Source organism: Lolium perenne, chromosome 6 (assembly GCF_019359855.2).
Source record: "Lolium perenne isolate Kyuss_39 chromosome 6, Kyuss_2.0, whole genome shotgun sequence".
Classification (NCBI taxonomy): domain Eukaryota; kingdom Viridiplantae; phylum Streptophyta; class Magnoliopsida; order Poales; family Poaceae; genus Lolium; species Lolium perenne.
Window position 1 is genome coordinate 144134263 of NC_067249.2, and position 18016 is coordinate 144152278.

The window sequence follows — 18016 nt, forward strand, 5'->3', positions numbered from 1 at the left end:
ATGGGAAATTGATTGCCATGTTGAGATACTCATTTGTGCCATGAACATTCTTCAATTAACTTGATGATGGAGCATCTTCATCATTTAATTAATCTTCTTCGGCCGTAACCATGGAGCATCTTCATCATTTAACTTGATGCTTGGATCAATGTTCACTACAAGGGTGGAATTTCATCAAACTGATTATAATCTTCGACATGTCTGTCTTGTCCTCCACTCCCACGATGTTTCTTTTTCCGTAAAGAACTATGTGGCGCTTTGGCTCATCGTTTGATGTATTTGTTTCCTTATGTTTCCTTTTTCTTGGTTTGGTAGACATATCCTTCACATAGAAAACCTGGGCCACATCCTTGGCTAGGACGAATGGTTCGTTTCTATACCCAAGATTGTTGAGATCCACTGTTGTCATTCCATACAACTTGTCTACCTGAACCCCGCCTCCTGTTTTGTTGACCCATTTGCACCTAAACAAAGGGACCTTAAAAGAAGGTCCATAGTCAAGTTCCCATATATCCTCTATGTAACCATAATATGTGTCATTTGGGCCTTCATTCATTATTGCATCAAACCGGACACCACTGTTTTGGTTGGTGCTCTTTTTATCTTGGGCGATCGTGTAAAATGTATTCCCATTTATCTCGTACCCTTGAAAGTCACTACAATCGAAGATGGTGTCTGGGCCAGCAAGTACAACTGATCTTCAATATGTTTGTTATTCAGGAGATGTTTTTGCAACCAACCGCCGAAAGTCGACATGTGTTCACGTCTAATCCAATCGTTCGACTGCCCCGGGTTCTGGGAGCATAGAAAGTTCTTGTGGTCACCGATATACGGAGCCACCAAGGTGGAACTTTGTAGAACTGTGTAGTGTGCTTGAGTCAAAGAAATCCCGTCCCTACATATCATTGATTTCCTTCCTAGCGTGCCTTTTCCACTTAGTCTCCCTTCATGCCGCGATTCAGAACACCAATCGGCTTAAGGTCGTGGAATAAAGTCAACACAGAATTCAATGACCTCCTCTGTTCCATAGCCCTTGGAGATGCTTCCTTCTCGGCCTAGCACGGTTATGAACATATTTCTTCAAGACTCCCATGAACCTCTCGAAGGGGAACATATTGTGTAGAAACACAGACCGAGAATGGAAATCTCATCGACCAGGTGAACGAGGAGATGTGTCATAATATTGAAGAAGGATGGTGGGAACACCAGCTCAAAACTAACGAGACATTGGACCACATCATTCTGCAACCTCGGTAGAATTTCTGGATTTATTACCTTCTGAGAAATTGCATTGAGGAATGCACATAGCTTCACAATGGGCAGTCGAACATTTTCCGGTAGAAGCCCCCTCAATGCAATCGGAAGCAACTGTGTCATTATCACGTGACAGTCATGAGACTTCAAGTTCTGGAATGTTTTCTTCTCCATATTTATTATTCCCTTTATATTGGAGGAGAAGCCAGACGGGACCTTGATACGCTAAGACATTCAAAAATATTTCCTTCTCTGCTTTTGTAAGAGCGTAGCTAGATAAATGACGTCCTTTAACTCTCTCATGCAGCTTTTTGGGGTCTTTCCAACGTTGCTGGTCCTCCCGTGCTTCGGTGTATCTTTTGTCTTCCCGTACACACCCGTAAAGCCTAGCAGGTTCACGCAAAGATTCTTCGTCACGTGCATCACATCGATTGAAGAGCGGACCTCTAAGACTTCCCAATAGGGTAGATCCCAAAATATAGATTTCTTCTTCCACATGGGCGCGTGTCCGGCATCGTCATTCGGAATGCACCGTCCGCCAGACCCTTTCCAAATATTACATCTAGATCCTTGACCATACCAAATATATCAACACCATCACGATGGGGAGGCTTCCTCCGGTGATCAGCCTCACCGTTGTAATGCTTGCCTTTCTTTCTTACGGGATGGGTAAGCCTAAGAAATCGACGATGCCCCAGGTACACGACCTTCTTACCTTTTTCCAAATAATCCCCTTCGAGCTCATGTAAACAGTGTGTGCATGCATTGTATCCCTTGTTTGACTGTCCTGAAATGTTACCAAGAGCAGGCCAGTCATTGATGGTTACGAAAAGCATCGCTCTTAGGTCAAATTCCTCCTGCTTGTGCTCGTCCCACACACGTACACCTGCTAGGGACCACACTGTAGAAGTTCTTCGACTAATGGCTTCAGGTACACATCAATGTCGTTCCCGGGTTGCTTCGGGCCTTGTATGAGCACCGGCATCATAATGAACTTCCGCTTCATGCACAACCAAGGAGGAAGGTTATATATACAAAGAGTCACAAAGCCAGGTGCTATGGCTGCAGCTCTGCTCTCCAAAAGGATTCATGCCATCGTACTTAGACCAAACCGTAAGTTCCTTGCATCCCGTGCAAAGTTTGGGAACTCTCTATCGATTTTTCTCCATTGGGAGCCATCAGCAGGGTGCCTCAACATCACGTCTTTCTTACGGTCTTCTTTGTGCCATCGCAACAACCTAGCATGCTCTTTATTTCGAACAAGCGTTTCAGCCGTGGTATTATAGGAGCATACCACATAACCTTGGCAGAACCCTCTTCCCGGGGCGCTCGCCCTCAACATCACCAGGGTCATCTTGTCTGATCTTATACCGCAATGCAAGGCACACCGGACATGCATCCAAATTCTCGTACTCATCGCGGTAGAGGATGCGCTTATTAATGCATGCATGTATCTTTTGCACATCTAATCCTAGAGGGCAGACAATCTTCTTCGCTTCGTCTTTGGCGGGCAATTCGTTACCCCTTGGAAGCTTCCTCTTAATTATTGTCGGCAACTTTCCAAATCCTGAGTCAGTGACACCGTTCTCGCCTTCCATTGCAACAATTCCAGTGTGTCGCCTAGCTTTTTATGGCCATCTTCGCAAGTTGGGTATAACAATTTGTTGTGATCTTCTATCATCTTGTCGAAGGCCAACCTTTCCTTTTCAGTTTCACATTCTCTCCTTGCATCAGCAATGGCCCGGCCAAGATCATCATCGCAGGCTCATCTCGGTGCCTCTTGATCTTCTACTTCATTGTCTTCATTGCCTTCTGCAGTATCATCGTATTCGTGGAAATTGGGATAACCGTCATCATCCTCTTCCTCTTCGTCATTGTCTTCCATCATAACCCCTCTTTCTCCGTGCTTGGTCCAACAATAGTAACTGGGCATGAAACCGGATCGCAGAAGGTGGCTGTGAATGAGACTCGAGTGAGCGTAATTTACGGTATTCTTGCAGTCCACACATGGACAATACATGAAGCCACCATGTTTGTTTGCCTCCGCCACGGCCATAAAATTATCCAGGCCCGCAGTGAACTCGTCAAACCGTCGGTCAATGTACATCCATTGCCGATTCATCTGCATGATATAATTAAGCTGATCAAAACCATTACAGAACATCACGATGTATATATACACATGCATTTTATCAATTGCAGATGAAAAGGATAAAGTTGTTAACCTCGATGAAGAAGAAAAAAGCAAGTTAAGTGTGGCTTGATTTGTGTAAACTCAAGTGGCAAATCCTCTTAAGCATTTCATCGAACACCTCTTGTGCATGTGAAGAAGAGAGGAAAGCAATACACCCCTCTTGTGAAGATAGTGAAAAAAGGGCTAAGCGTGGCTCACACTTGGGCAGGGGCAAGGTTATATAGCCAGAGGGGGGCCTTTGGACCCGGTTTGTCATACAAACCGGGACTAAAGGGTTCCCCACGACTGACATGGCCTGCCGCGCCCTGCGGTGGACCCTTTAGTCCCAGTTTGTATGACAAACCGGGTCCAAAGGCCGCTACAGGACAGGCGCCAGCGGGTGGGATCGTCCTGGGCAGAAACGAACCGGGTCCAATGGGGGCATTGGACCCGGTTTGGTTCAGCAGTGGGACATTTGCTTGGGACCAAAGGCCTCTTCTCCACTAGTGAGCTGTCCTACCTTAATTTATGGCAAAAATAGCATATGTATGCATCCTTTGTGTTGGCCTGGTGGATATACTCCGTACAATGATACAAACAATTTTGTACCGAACTGGGCATGCTGGCTAGCTGGCCCGCACGTGGTAGAGAGGAAAACCGCCGCAGTATGTGCGATTTTTGGTCGGTTGGTGGATCAATCGTGAGCAAGGGAAAAAAATAGTCTGATAAATAAAATCGCGTGGTTTTTTTTCTAAAAGCTATGCAAGTTATAACGTGCTAATAGCGCGCTATTAAAAATAACGTTTCGTAGAAAATAGAAAATTGATAGGTATGGATTTCATCAGCTAAAAAAGTGTCCAGAGTAATACATGCATAACTAATTAACCAGTTTTGACAAGATTATATCAACATGTTTTCCCTTCCTCCCGTAAAGACAAAACATGCATGACGAAGACAAGAACTACGTAACTGGACTGGACTAAGAAATAAAGAGCTAAACTTAGCAAAGAACTATAGAGCTAAATCAGGTGTCTACAACCTAAGACTACCACTACTGAACTACCTTCTGGTACTAGCCAAGTTAGAAGAAAACATGCAAGGATGAAACTAGATATGACTGTCGCAAGAGGTGGCGGGCTTGGTGGCGAAGACCGGTGTCAGATCGAGCTCCTGGTCGAGGCACACCTCCTCCTGGTGATTCTGGCTGAGGCTTGACACGCGGAGGCGGCTGGGCAGAGCTGGAGGGGAGTGGCGTTGTAGCCACCACCGCGGCGCGTGGGGAGTCGAAAGTGGCGACTGGTTGGCTGCCGACCTGGGGTTGGAATCGGGGGCTTGTCGGCTGCCGATAGTTCCATGATTTTTTAGCTCGCTATAATGCTATAACGTTACAATAAATAGCGAGCTTAGCATCGCTAATAGCGAAATTAGCATCATAGTAAGAAAATTATGCATAATGTACCGTTCACCTTATAAATACGCTATAGCACCACTAAAACGTTGAAATAGCGCGCTGTTTTTTCCCATGATCGTTCTTAGACGCTTAGTCTTTGACGTGATGGGAGTACTGTTGTACGAGACATACGTTTCCTTGCGTCATCGGACGCCTGACACTGTGCCTTGGCTACTTCCTCGTCCCGAGGCCCGAGCAGATACCACCAACTCGCCCCACTGGCCCAACCGCGCGCCTCTGGTCCTACATATCACCCAGCCCTGATGGCTAACCATCTAGATACACAACCGAAAAGCTATGGCTAACCATATCTTTTGCTTCCTTCTTTTTTGGACTGGACTGGATAGTTGATAGGTTTTGAATGTCCTCTTTTTGGGGGGCCACAAAGACGACCGCGTCATCCGTATAAAGAGATGTCCTAATGATTGTTTCTCTCCCTCTAATCTTGTGCAAGAGGTCATTTTGAGTGGCTAATTCAAGAATTTGTTGAAGTGGCTCGATGGCAATCACGAAATGAAGTGGCGATAAGGGGTCTCCTACTCTCGTAGCCTATAAGGCCTCTTCCATACTTGATCGGTTGTCAACAACACCATTAAGGACTCTCAAAGAGGAGGTACAAAGCAAGGCGGTGATCCAATCACGAAACCTTGGCGGAAAGCCGTGCCTCTTGAGAAGCTCAACAATGAACTCCTCAACAATGAACTCTCGTGTCACGGAGTTAAAAGCTTTGCGGATGTCAAGCATGAGGAGGAGCGTTGGGGTTTTACTCTTGTGGAGCCTATTTGCAGGGTTGCACTGTGTCATGGATACTCCTCTTCTAAATGAACGATCAAGAATTTATATTCAAGTAAATTATGAGTTCATTTAGTTTATAGGATAATGCATGCATAAATCTTCTCTTCCTCCCAAAATATTTGTGTATTCCAAATTAATTGAGTCACTTTTGCCTATGTGTCTAGCTACATGTGTATCTACATAAAGGTGTAATAACAATTAAACTATTAATAGTACAGGTTCATATGCAGAGATGCTCCGAACATTTAACATAAAGCGCATAGAGCTTACTGCACAGTTTCTTACGCTTACGGGGGAATGAATGTAGTAGCTTCAGTACAAAGCAAACGAGTACCGTTATTCCAGCAGGATACTACATCACATGCACATGGTAAGTTTCTACCATCCAGTCCAGGCTTCAGCATCCCAACAGAGTTCTAAGTTCTAACACAAACATACCATGCAGCTAAATACAGCTATGTCTTGTTACATGCAATCAGAAACTCAATGAAATTTCAACACAAAAGAGCCTACATTACATCCTGCGTCTAGATCTTAACAACATGTTGAAGGGTCAAGCACATGCATCAGTTTATGTTTCCCCAAATAGCTTGCCCGGACGTCACCTTGTTGCTCGGCCTCGCGGTCAGCTCATACAGGATCCGAGCGAATGTGTCAGAGTATTTCCCTTCCGACGTCAGGATCTCGGCAAACGTGTTCTCATGGACGAGGAGGTGCATCCTGTTTTGAGGCTCAGAGACAAGGCTCTCCAATATCACCGCTGCTTTCCTGCAAACCTCGGCAACCGGGTGTGGTGCCTTCACGATCTTGAGAAGTCTGTCGACAGCCCTGATTCAATCGAGACATCGAAACAACATATTCAAAATAATTCTGCGGCTTCAATGTTAGAATTCTATATGTGATGAAATGAAGCAGATTTTACCATCGCTCACTAGCGAGCCTCAGCCTACAATCCATATTCACTTCTGATACGTTGTAGAGTGCGCTAACAGCAGCAGCCTGTGCATCGAATGCTTGCACGCTCAACAGATCAACTAACCTCTTGTATATCTGTATCAAGTATAGCAATGTAAAGCTTCGCTTAAAACCATTTATAGCAAACAGATAAGTCTGCTAAACCAAGGATTTACCTGTGAAATCACAGGAAGAAGAAACGATTCATTGTCTGGATTAATTATTAGCCGCCCAATCAATTCAGCCGCAGCACAATGCCACGCCTTCACAGAAGAGTCCAGCATGCTCATTATGGCTTGAACTGCGCTTTTCTCACTGTCTTGGCAAAAATGAAGGAAAACATAATGAGGAACAATATAAAAGGGAAACAAGTAAGAACAGAACTTGTGGTGAACTTCTATCTCACGTAATTGGAATAAATGATGGCTTTGAAGAGCTGAAGATTCGAAGGTCCAGCACAGGTGCCAAATTGACAAGAGTCTCCAGCATATTTGTTATGAGCTCATCATCTTCTGTCAGATGATAGAAATGCACAAAAAAAAGGTTGTTGGATCTTATAGTAATATTTGTTGTAAACAATGGGACTAGTGTATTATCAACACATAGTCCTAGGATAAATAACTCGTATATTAAACCAAATTAATACATTAACAAAGAAATGGCAACTTTAATGCAATTTCGCTGTATAAATCCCAACTCAAAATCAAATAGGTTAAATAAAAAGTCAATATTCGGATGAAAGCACCTGCAGCTAAAATGAAGCGTGCATATATAGCTACTGTTCCAAAATAACACAAGAAAAATATTGTCACAAGTTGTATTAAAAAAAACATGTTCAGTCAATTCCAAATCAATTTGTACATTTAACTAGATGGACTGAACAAAAGGAACATAAGACATGCATGGGGACCAAAACCAAAACCAGATGACAATAAATGATTCTGAGACTTTACCTGCATTTTGGTCTTCCAGGCACTGAAATACAGTCTCCAAGCAATGTCTATGTTGAACCATGGTAGTCTCGTTTTCTGGCATGAAAGAGAAATTGCGGATTATGTTGGAGGCTGCAACAGCACACTGTTGCCTCTCTGTCCGCCCTTCATCATCAATATTAAACAGACCATCTTCATCAAACAAAAATCCTGCAGATCTCTTCTTTGTGATAGTGGAGTCCTCTATCTTTGGTTGATCATTTGAAGGACTGAAATTATTATTTTGAAGAACATAAGTATGTAACATGAATCATGAAAAGTGAGATGGGTACTCAAGATCTTGATGAGGTCAAGAAGGACATACGTGGCAGTGTCTAAGTAGACTTGTCCAACATTTTCAAGACCAAAGCCTGACAGTGTTATATTGGCACCCAAAGTTCTTGCTCTTGGTGGTTTCGTATGGTCCTTGAGCATTGCGATATCTCGCCAGTCATCAATCTGTATAGGACGATGAAGCGTCAAACAAAATGCCAAGAAAAAGGCTAACAATTGTATAACCCAATAAAAGCATTGCTTATTTTTTGTGAAGAACTGAAAATCAAATAAAGACATAAATTAGCAGACTGTAGAAGCTCAGGTTTTGTGCAAGAACCTTAGGAGTCAAATTAGATAAAAGATTGCTTCTGCAACCAATTGAAAAACTGTATCTTTATAATTTTTCTTTACAGCTACAGTGGCAATGATGCCAAGTCCTAGAATTTGCATGAGTTCATCACACATTTCTTCAATGCTAATGAAAAAATATACTACTCCGTAGCTTAAGTGATAGCTTGATTAATATTTTATGATTATGCTAGCTTTTTAAATTATTTTAATGATAATGCAGATAATTACTCGGTGATTACAAAGGAATTGGGAACCTGGAGAATTATAAGTTTCAGATAGAACACATGATTCAGTAACACCCACATCGAACTGGAGAGAGAGAAAGGGAACTAAGGACCTACAACTTGAAGGAGAGCATCCAAGAGCCCAGGAACTTTAGCAAGAGGTGTTGCATCCCGACGGAGATCATCCTTCTCCTTAAAAGAGAGTACTGTGAGGGCATTCAATGCCCACAGTATCTCACTCTTCAACCCACTTTGCAATGCAAGGACAATTCTTTTATTATTCTGATCTGAAAAATACACCACAACAATAAAAAAAGTTAGTTTCTTTTTTTTTCTGCCAAATAGTCACGCTAGTAACCATTAAGCATACTAGAAAGAAAGATCATGCATTTCAAGTTCAAGGCACAGAAGCAAGGTATCATCTGTACTGAATGGGGGAAAAATTGCCTAGCAGGACAAAAAACAACCTGTCTGAGTAAATTGGAACAATAAAGGTCATATCCTATGCATTTGTGGGAAGGGACAGAGAGATAACAGGTCACATATTATACCACGCTGCAATCCGTCAGCTACTCAACCAAAATAATGATTTGGAGTTTCGCAAAATAACACAAGTACATGCATTCATAGCCCATGCTTGAGTCCATTCAGTTCACATTCTTTCATGCAAGCACATGTCAAAACGTGGAAATTAATTATCATACAGGCTCCAGTTTTTGGTTGCTATGATAAGCTGTGTTCTGCTTCATTTTTTAGCTGTTGTGGAAAATAAGATATAAATATTACTCTGGATAAATCAAAAGTAGATAGATCCCGTTATCAAACAGTTGACCTGTTACATTATATGTCAAAAGCACAAGAAATTTGTTTCCAACTTGATTAACAAAAACACAGGCATCCAACTACATAGTTATTTAAAGCAGCTCAACCCACAGCCACAGGATTATCATTGCAATTCCAGTGCTCTGAGCTGCAATGCTCTGAGTAACTATGCCCCCAGAATGAAATGAAGCCAGAAAATTTTAGAAGTAATTCCTACTAAAGTATAGTATGCGGAAGAGATGGTTAAAAATTATTAGTGAACATTTGCAATTCCAACAAACTATTTGACTGTACTGTGCAACTTTCTCCTACTCATCCTGAACCAAAATACATGTTTCAGTTCATGATTATCGTATGATCTTCATCAAAAGACTAACACCTATACTGGTCAAAGCAGCCTCAGCTGGGTCAGTATCCTATAGATCCATTGTTGTGATGAAGCCTGAATTATGTGTCCAAGAATTGGAACAATGAACATCTGGTCTCAAAGTAAAATCTTGGTAGTTAGTGTAGTGCTTTGGTTTTTCAGCATCGTACAGCTTTGAAAAAGTGTATGTGTTCGTGCTGAAACATTGTTCATTATGAGCCAACCTAACTACCTGGGAAGGCATATGACGTATGAACTCTTGTTGTTTATCATGGCGATGGCAGTTTTAATTCTAACATTATATTTGACAACCACCAGAGCGACGTTTGTCATTCCTCCATCTTGCTTAGGTGGGACAGAATGATAGGTCTCTTGTTTATCTTGCTGAAGATAATTTTTGTTTCCAATGTTATATTGGCAATTACCACAACATTGTCACATCAAATCCTACGAACTTGAGAATCTGTTACACCAATGTTGTTCATTGTGGAAATCCAAACATGTTTCACTGTTTAATTGGCTTCTCGTTGATAAATGTGCAACTCTACACAATTATCATTGCATCAAACATGATTGGTGTCTTGGTTGTTACTGGCGTACATTATGGATTATCACAACACACGTCATGTGGTGTTACAGACGAAGGAAGAAGCAGCTCTTACAGTCAGCTTCAGTAGAGTCCCAACAGGACCCCCACAAGACAGAATTAACCCAAAGCGAAGAAGACCTAAAACTCAGTGTCCCTCTCTTTTCTATGTCTTAGTTTTAATAGCAGGCACATGGTTAATCACGACATTGCAGGCTTGCAAATGCAGCTAGAACTGAGAGTTCCTAAATTTCCCCAACAAGTCGATTTACAGGAGTCCAGGACGCGATTTGCACAATTATGCCCTAAAGAACTAAAATCCTTCGCGGTCTCAATTAGACGCTAAGAAGAGGCGAAGGGGAAGCTCACCGGAGAGGGCCGTGAGGAGCTGGAGGGAGGGCCCGACGAGGGCTGCCGGCGCCGCCGGATCGCCGATGGACGCCGCCGCGGCTGCGGCGGCGGCCCCGCTGCCGGTGGTGCTTCCGAACGGGCGCCCGCGCTTCACCGACGCTGAACCGCCGCCCCCGCCGGACTTGCCCGTCTGCTTCTGCATAGCTAGCTAGGGTTTTGGACCTCCAGAGGAAAGAGGCGTGCGTGTTTCGGGTTCTGGACGGGTGGGTGCGGAAATAAAACCCTGTCACTGACAGGCGGGCCCGGTCCTGCAAATTGCGACCGTGTAGGAACGTTTAAATCTGTATTTTTTTTTCTCAAAAATAAATAAATAAACGACTACTCCCAGTGGCAGGATTGCAATATAAAGGATTTGCCGGAACCCTTTTTTGAGAGAGAACAGATCCAACGAAACAATGGAAGGATCAACCAACACGCTGATGTTTGTTACAATCCAACGTTACATTGTTCAAATGTTTACCTATCTGCCACATGAAGAGCAATCTACAACAGGAAGATTAGCCTAACAACCACTGGATAGTCCAGCGCTCGAAACAATCGATCTGAAACCGGAGATTGCTGCTTCGTAGCTTTGGCTGGCAGGCTCAAAGCACAAACTATTGGCAAGGAGCGAGAAACCTTCTTCCATTCGGTAGCGCACCAAAACAAGCCATGGACACGACCCCCAGTCAACTGAACGGCGACCAAAACATCAGCGGATCCTACGAAGTTCCCCAGGATTGGAGATGGTGTTTGTAGAAGACGAACCGACGTGGTTGCCAATAAAATCCTGAAGAGCGTCAATGGATGCATGTTCCTTCTACCCAACAAACTTCTGAGCACCGCTTCAGTCTGTTTCTGCAAAAACATGAGATGTCCTTTATCAAAACAGAAGAGCGGTAAATACTGGGAGTGGCAGCCATGTGCACGTACAAGAAGTAAATCCAGAATGTTTGAAACCTACAATTGCACATTCGCACCTGATACTGTCTAAGAACCACTTGGCATTGCAATAAACCATCATGTAAAAATAGACATTAATAGAGGGTGATCTGGTCAATCCTTTACCTTCAGATATTATAGAAGTCAGGTCTACTAGATGGCGCATCGTTGGCCTCCCGTGCGGGCAATTCCAAGGGGACCTTAGTCCTGTCAGATTTTTAAGTATCTGAAGTGCAAAAGCAAACAGGCCCACCATTGGTTAATTATTAATTACTGTTTAAAGTGATGCATATTTCTAGATTGTGGTGACACTGAAGAAGACCGAACAGAAATCGCATACAGCCACGGCAAAAAAAACTTAATTTTCAGGAGCTTGTTTACAGGGTGTTCTCTAGGTACACCATAGCCTAATTTTTATAATTACCTTCTTCATTTCAACTTTTGTCAGCGGATCACCAATCATGGTAGACATTCGACAAGCCCGTGAAGCCAACATAGCACGAACCCTCGAAGGGCAAACAGAAGCAGTTTTATCCATTTTGTAGGTACTAATTATTGCACATTCACCTTGACTGTCAGAAAGCATGGAGACCAGCTCCTTCACGTCTAAATCAAAGGAAATGAAAATAAGTTCAAATTTTGAGTTTTTTAGAAGCGGAAATGTATGTTTCGGACAAATGGGAAATAAGTATTTACCTTGAACACCAAATGTAATATTTTTACTGAAGGGGACAGCTTTCAAAATGTAATGATTGCCAGGTGAAGCATGCAAATCTTCTGCTAAAACAAACCCATTTTTCCTGACATAAGATAACAGAAAAAAGAACAGGAGTTTAATCAGTCTCAAATGTGTGTTTTTGTTAATACTTGATGGAAAATAAGGCAATGCATTGAGCAATCAAACTACAACTAGTTGCTGCAATTGGAAAATTCATCATGCATGAATTGATAATTTCAAAACAAAATAAAAGCAGCAACATTTTTCGTTAATAGAGGAGTTCCAGAGGTGGCGGTTAGCTAGGCTTTTTCGCTCGGAGTCCTTCGGATTTCCTGAGCCTTTTCCTTTCTCATGGCGTGATGGAGATTAGGCTTTAGCGCCGTAGGGGTGGAACTTGTGGTTCGGGCTTTCTTGCCCTTTCTTCTATGCGATTAGTACACCTTCCAGGGTGTATTCTCGAAAAAACATTTTTAGTTAATAGAAAATAGCAACCAATGAATGGAAATTGTAAGTCCCTCCAGTTCTGTATTAGCTGTAATTCCAGACATAGGTAAGGTCAAACAAATAAATAAATTACTGATTAGATACTTAGATGCTTGAAAATCATAAGCATATATCTGTCCCAGAAGGACTTTCCCAATATGTAATTTTAACGGACTTCATAAAGTATGCTTGATAGAAATTAGTAGTCAAAGTTGTAGTTTGAAAACTGTGTTGATGTTCCAAACAAAAAACTTATAAGGAACCGGAGGGAGTACAAACTACCAGCAGGCCAGCCCCTACTGATAATTCACCGTCCCGTTCTTATGGGCAGACTGCAGACAGAAAGATTGGATTTGAAATCTGCCACCCCAAGTGGGTGCTCTTGGCGGCTAGGACACACGTTGGGTACTATTTGTGGAAGTGAAGCTTGGATGATCAAGTGCATTTGTTGTCTTTCAAGAAATAGTGGCAGCCGGGTGGAGAGTTGGTTATTCAATTGATCCTCTCATGCTGGCCCTTCAGAATTATGCAGCAAGGCTCGGAAGACTGGGCTAGCAAGGCCCTTTGATATGTTAAGGGAGAGGGGAGAGTCATTCCAGAGTTGGGTGGGAATCATTGATAGAAACTTTTACTGAGAAACCATAGCATCTGAACTAAAGAATGCACGTCCTTTCAAGAATTGCACAATGAACGTTGACTATAACAAAACATTGATCAAACAGGCAACTGATGAGTACTGCATAAAACTAGATATTCAATATCAAGTTGTTTGATCCAACTTTTGAGCGGCCAGAACTTAGGTAGTGACTCAAGCAAATGTACCTGATAGTGCTCATGTGCATAGATACGATAACTTCTTCCTCTGGTGATAGTTCAAGTCTCAGTGGCCTGCGTCAGAACAAAGTCAGAAATACTCCTGTAATACAAGTGGAAAAATTTGCTATAACAGGTAAAGAATTTTTTTTGCGGGGGATAACATGTAAATATTAACCTAGCGTTAACATTCTTAGGTTATTCCTTAAACCACCCATAGGTTTTAAGAAATTCCACGAATAAATAACACATGAAAAATGCTGGGTTTTTATTACTCACTGAAGAAGAGGCTGTATGTTTAAGGTTGTTGACTGTGATAAGCTCTCAAAGTTGTACTTCTCATCAGCAGCATGCTGACAACATAAGAAAATAATTTCATTGATATGAGGTACCTTAAGAGGTGCTACTCATATATCCAGGAATTTGTATGAAAAACATGTAGAGGTACCTGATCTACAATAAAAAGGTCTTGGTCCAGCTTTCCAATGATAAAACCAAGATTAAACTGCCCAACAACCTAAAGATGAGATAGTTAGTACTCTACAGAACAACTGCATACAACACAATATGTTTATCATTGCCACATTCAAGTACATAAACAACGAGGTCTTAACAACATGTTTTTCTTTTTAAAAAAATTACAGTCCATATCTTGCAAGGTACTTCTAAGTTGTAGCAGCAACATGACCTATGGTACTTGGCACGGCCTTGAACAGTAACAAACTAAAATAGATCAAGTGCCCTCTGGATACAGCACGTGGCAAATTTTATGTAAGACCCCTCAAAAAGGACAGAATGGGCATGACTACATCAGATTTCACAGATCATAATAGCTAAAATTTATTATGGTTCCTCCCAATCACTGAATACATCAGAATAATTTTAGTATGTCATTTCAGAAAAGAGGAAATAATTTCGCTCAGTTATCACGTAGGTAGCTGGAGGACTTCCATCCATAAGGCAAATGGTATATTAAATATGATGTCACTTGCAACCTTAGAAAACAAACAAGAATATTAAAAATATCGAGCCATTTCAAGAACCTCCATTTCTCCAAAATTATCTTTGCTGAAAAGCCTGTCCAACTCATTGGTCGCTGCAGCTAAATAATTCAATTTTCCCTCGTCGTCATTTGGCACATAATTATCCAGTGTCGCGGCTTTATAGCACCTAGGGCAAATAAACTAGTCAAACCCCTAACTCCTAATGACAATAAAACTTGCTTATAAAAATAGCAGAAGTGTTACCTTGCAGTTTTGTTGGAACAATGAATTCCGTTTTCATGTGATACCATAAACCTGTGTTTTCTTCTTCTCCTAAGCTCAGCAACTTTAAATTGCATAACCGGATATGATACTGATGTAGAACACCCTGAAGTGCCATCATCATGACCATGCGCAACAGGTAAAGGAATATTAGACGGTCCATTTTGAGGTTCAATATCTTCCGGATATTGACATGGAGCACCGGAATTTGAAAGGCGTTGATCATTCTGTTCACCCTGCAGGGTTTGCAGCATTCATTGTACAGTCAATCCCATGAACTGATAACACGACAAAAGCTTTTCCAAAGAAACTACCTAACTCGTGGAAAAATACAACTTAGCTAATGAAGAATTTATTCCAAAAACAGATGTCCACATATCATACACAACTGAAAAGGAGCCAAACTGAAAGTAGAGTCATGATTCCATATAAAACACAACAGTTGAAAAATTCAGCTTGAACTTCTACGAAATACAATATTAATAGGCAAAGACACTTGTGAAGAATATGCTAAGAAACAATCAGTTATGGGCAAAAAATGGAAGAGAAAAAATGGAAAAAAAGAGAAACAAAAAAAAAAAGAGGACAATGGCTAGTCTCCTACAGAAATGTGATGGAAACAACTGTCTCACTGCGAAAAAAATCTACCTTACCACATCAGATTTTGTACTGTGAAGACCGCGTGGATCAAGGAGAGGCATTTCAGTACTATGAGACACAATATTTGATGGTTCTGAATGCTGTGATGAAACTTCTGCCCGCTTAGGTACAAATGATTGCGGAGAATGACGCTGGAAAAGGCTAGTTTCCTGGAGTGAGTTGGCATTTGCAATACCAGGTGCATTTTCTTCTAGGCTTGTTCGTCTCACTTGTTCTGAGTTTGTCCCCCTTCTTAGCACTGGAGCTTCGGAAATAAGGTTGCAACTGTCTTCGTGCTTCCTCTTGTTTAGTGATAGAAAGTTCATAAGAGAAGACTGAACTATACTTGATGGGGAGGATTTAGCAGCAGGCCCTGTTCTAGCATGATTTTCTCTTACTGGATGGCTACCATTGGATTTTTTTGGCTGTTCATACCAGGAGGCTGAAAGCAAAGGAGATCTACCAACCGGAGTGGCTGGGCCCCTTGACAAGGGGCTTATGTCTCTGGATGCAGCTCCAGTGGCTAACCTTGTCACGGAAGAAGACACTTTCTGATTCTCTGGTGGATCCTTGTCATCGCTATCTGTTTCATCCGTGTCGTTATCATTTTCGGGAGATGAAACATTCTCCTTTTCTATTAAATCTGTGCTTTCATTTGGTTCAACAATGGCAGGGTCCTCTTCCTTTTCAGGATCTTCAATGTGATTGATGGAAAAGCTGCACTGTTGAGGGCTATACAGATTTTCAATAGCCTCCCGTAAAGATAGCAAAATGGCATGCTCGGAAGAGAAGAAAATCTTTCTCTTGTCAGGTGCGACATTCACGTCATAAGATGTGGTTGGAATGCAGAAATTGAGGACAGCAACAGGATATTGCTTGGAATTTGAGCTTCTATAGAGTTCATTAACAAGCTTGGTGACCTTTGGCATGTCCACAGGTCTGCCATTCACATAAAAGAACTGTCTATCTCCCGAATTGCGACCGCTGCCGGGTCCAGGTTTAGAAAGAAAACCTTCTACATGGCAGTCTTCCGAGATGGCCACGTTGAAGGGCTCAAGGCATTTGAAAGTGTTCAAACCAAATACCGTAATCATGTTGTCTTTCAGTGAACTACTTCCTTGAGTTTTAACCACCACCATTTTGGAATTCTTGCCCACAATATTTGTGCAAAGTAATCTGACCCCTTTGGCAATTAAGGCGTATGCCTAGAGCAGGTAAGAATCATCAATTAGTAATTGAAGATAACAAAAAGAAATAAAATTTCAGCCTATATCGCAACACAACAATCAACTCCGAGAAGAAAAACACTAGAGAAATACTTCCTCTGTCCCTAAATATAAGACATTTTGGGAGTTACTTGATTAAGCAGAACAGTTAAGCTTCAACATGCAAAAAACTACACGAACAAATATATAGTAGAAATTAAGATGCAAGACTCACATTCAGCAAGGAGATTACTTTGCCATACTCCTTCCGAATATTCCTGCTAAACTCCTTGCCCCGAACCGGCAAGGTGGAGAACAATTTTTCGATGGTCACAGTGGTTCCAACTTGCCGTGCAATCTTCCTCTCGCATGTGACCACGCCCGAGTGCTCAAACTCCAAATGTGTCCCGACCTGCTCATCTTTAGTCCTCGTTTCAACCGATAATTTCCCCAATGCGCAGAGGGAACTCAACGCCTCCCCCCTGAACCCGAAGGTGGCTACGGAGTTGAGGTCAGAGAAATCCGATATCTTGGAGGTGTGGTGCTTCAGGGCGAGCGCCTAGAGCAGGTCACAGGGAGCACGGTACGGTCAGCACCCAATGACAGCAAAACTGCAGAGCAAGTGGAGTAATACTGCTGGTATCTGGCGGCGAGATTGGAAAAATGGGGGGATTTGGTTTGCGCGTGCCTGGAAATTGCTGGGCGAGATGCCGGCGCCGTTGTCGGCGACCTTGAACCACTCCTCGCCGTAGGCCTTGAGGCTGACCTCGACGGTGGTGGCGCCGGCGTCGAGGCTGTTCTCGACGAGCTCCTTGACGGCGGAGGAGAGGTCGAAGATGACCTGGCCGGAGCAAATCCGGTGCACCACCGACTTGCCGATCGGCTTTATCGCCGGGGAGGCTCCTCCCATCCCGACCTGGAACGGTAAACCCTACCACAGCTCGAGCTCGAGCTCGGGATGAGGGTTTTGGTTGTTTTGGCTCCTCCTCTGCCTCTCCGGCGCGGCGTCGCCTCTGTTGCTGCGCGCTACAGGCAGCGGTTGCCTGGGCCACACCACCTTTCCATGGTCTGCCTTAGTTCGGCCTTGGGCGTAGGTGGGAGCATCATCTCGGGACTAGAGCATATAGTCCAGCCCAGTTAGGTGAATCACAACAATACATGTAGTTAAAAAAATATGGTTATTAGAGCATCTCTAACAGAGTATTTGTCGGAACCGAATAAACGGAGTTCAGTCTCCGAAAAACGAATTGAGAGCGCATTTGGGCACGGCGCAGAACAGAAACTGTAAACCCAAACCGAACTCGCAAAAATCAAACGTCGTGGGAAATCGATTTTCAT

At 42.7% G+C, this 18016-nt stretch overlaps 2 protein-coding genes across 6 annotated transcripts; both read right to left on the reverse strand.

The window, feature by feature from the left end:
- Positions 1-5916: 5916 nt before the first annotated feature.
- On the reverse strand, positions 5917-10818 carry LOC127307349 (armadillo repeat-containing protein LFR). 2 transcript variants are annotated; one of them, XM_051338088.2, is made up of 8 exons: positions 10593-10818; positions 8566-8735; positions 7923-8056; positions 7580-7827; positions 7033-7135; positions 6803-6941; positions 6595-6722; positions 5917-6500 (listed from the first exon to the last, which is right to left on the reverse strand). In XM_051338088.2, exons 1-8 carry the CDS (start codon positions 10774-10776, stop codon positions 6239-6241), a joined length of 1368 nt encoding a protein of 455 aa, XP_051194048.1. In that variant the 5' UTR covers positions 10777-10818; the 3' UTR covers positions 5917-6238. The 2 variants fall into 2 exon arrangements, with proteins under 2 accessions (XP_051194048.1, XP_051194047.1); XM_051338087.2 differs by having other exon boundaries at positions 7033-7138; positions 10593-10817.
- Positions 10819-10970: 152 nt separating this feature from the next.
- Positions 10971-17774, reverse strand: LOC127307348 (DNA mismatch repair protein PMS1). 4 transcript variants are annotated; one of them, XM_051338085.2, is made up of 12 exons: positions 17367-17773; positions 16914-17237; positions 15488-16678; positions 14817-15070; positions 14613-14739; positions 14018-14086; positions 13849-13922; positions 13579-13644; positions 12252-12355; positions 11980-12161; positions 11682-11781; positions 10971-11465 (listed from the first exon to the last, which is right to left on the reverse strand). In XM_051338085.2, the coding sequence occupies exons 1-12, from the start codon at positions 17586-17588 to the stop codon at positions 11461-11463; spliced, it is 2718 nt and encodes a 905-aa protein (XP_051194045.1). In that variant the 5' UTR covers positions 17589-17773; the 3' UTR covers positions 10971-11460. The 4 variants fall into 4 exon arrangements, 3 of the variants coding, with proteins under 3 accessions (XP_051194045.1, XP_051194044.1, XP_051194046.1); XM_051338084.2 differs by having other exon boundaries at positions 10971-11471; positions 17367-17772; XR_007855425.2 differs by lacking the exons at positions 10971-11465; positions 11682-11781; positions 11980-12161; positions 13849-13922 and having other exon boundaries at positions 17367-17774.
- Between the last annotated feature and the right edge of the window lie 242 nt (positions 17775-18016).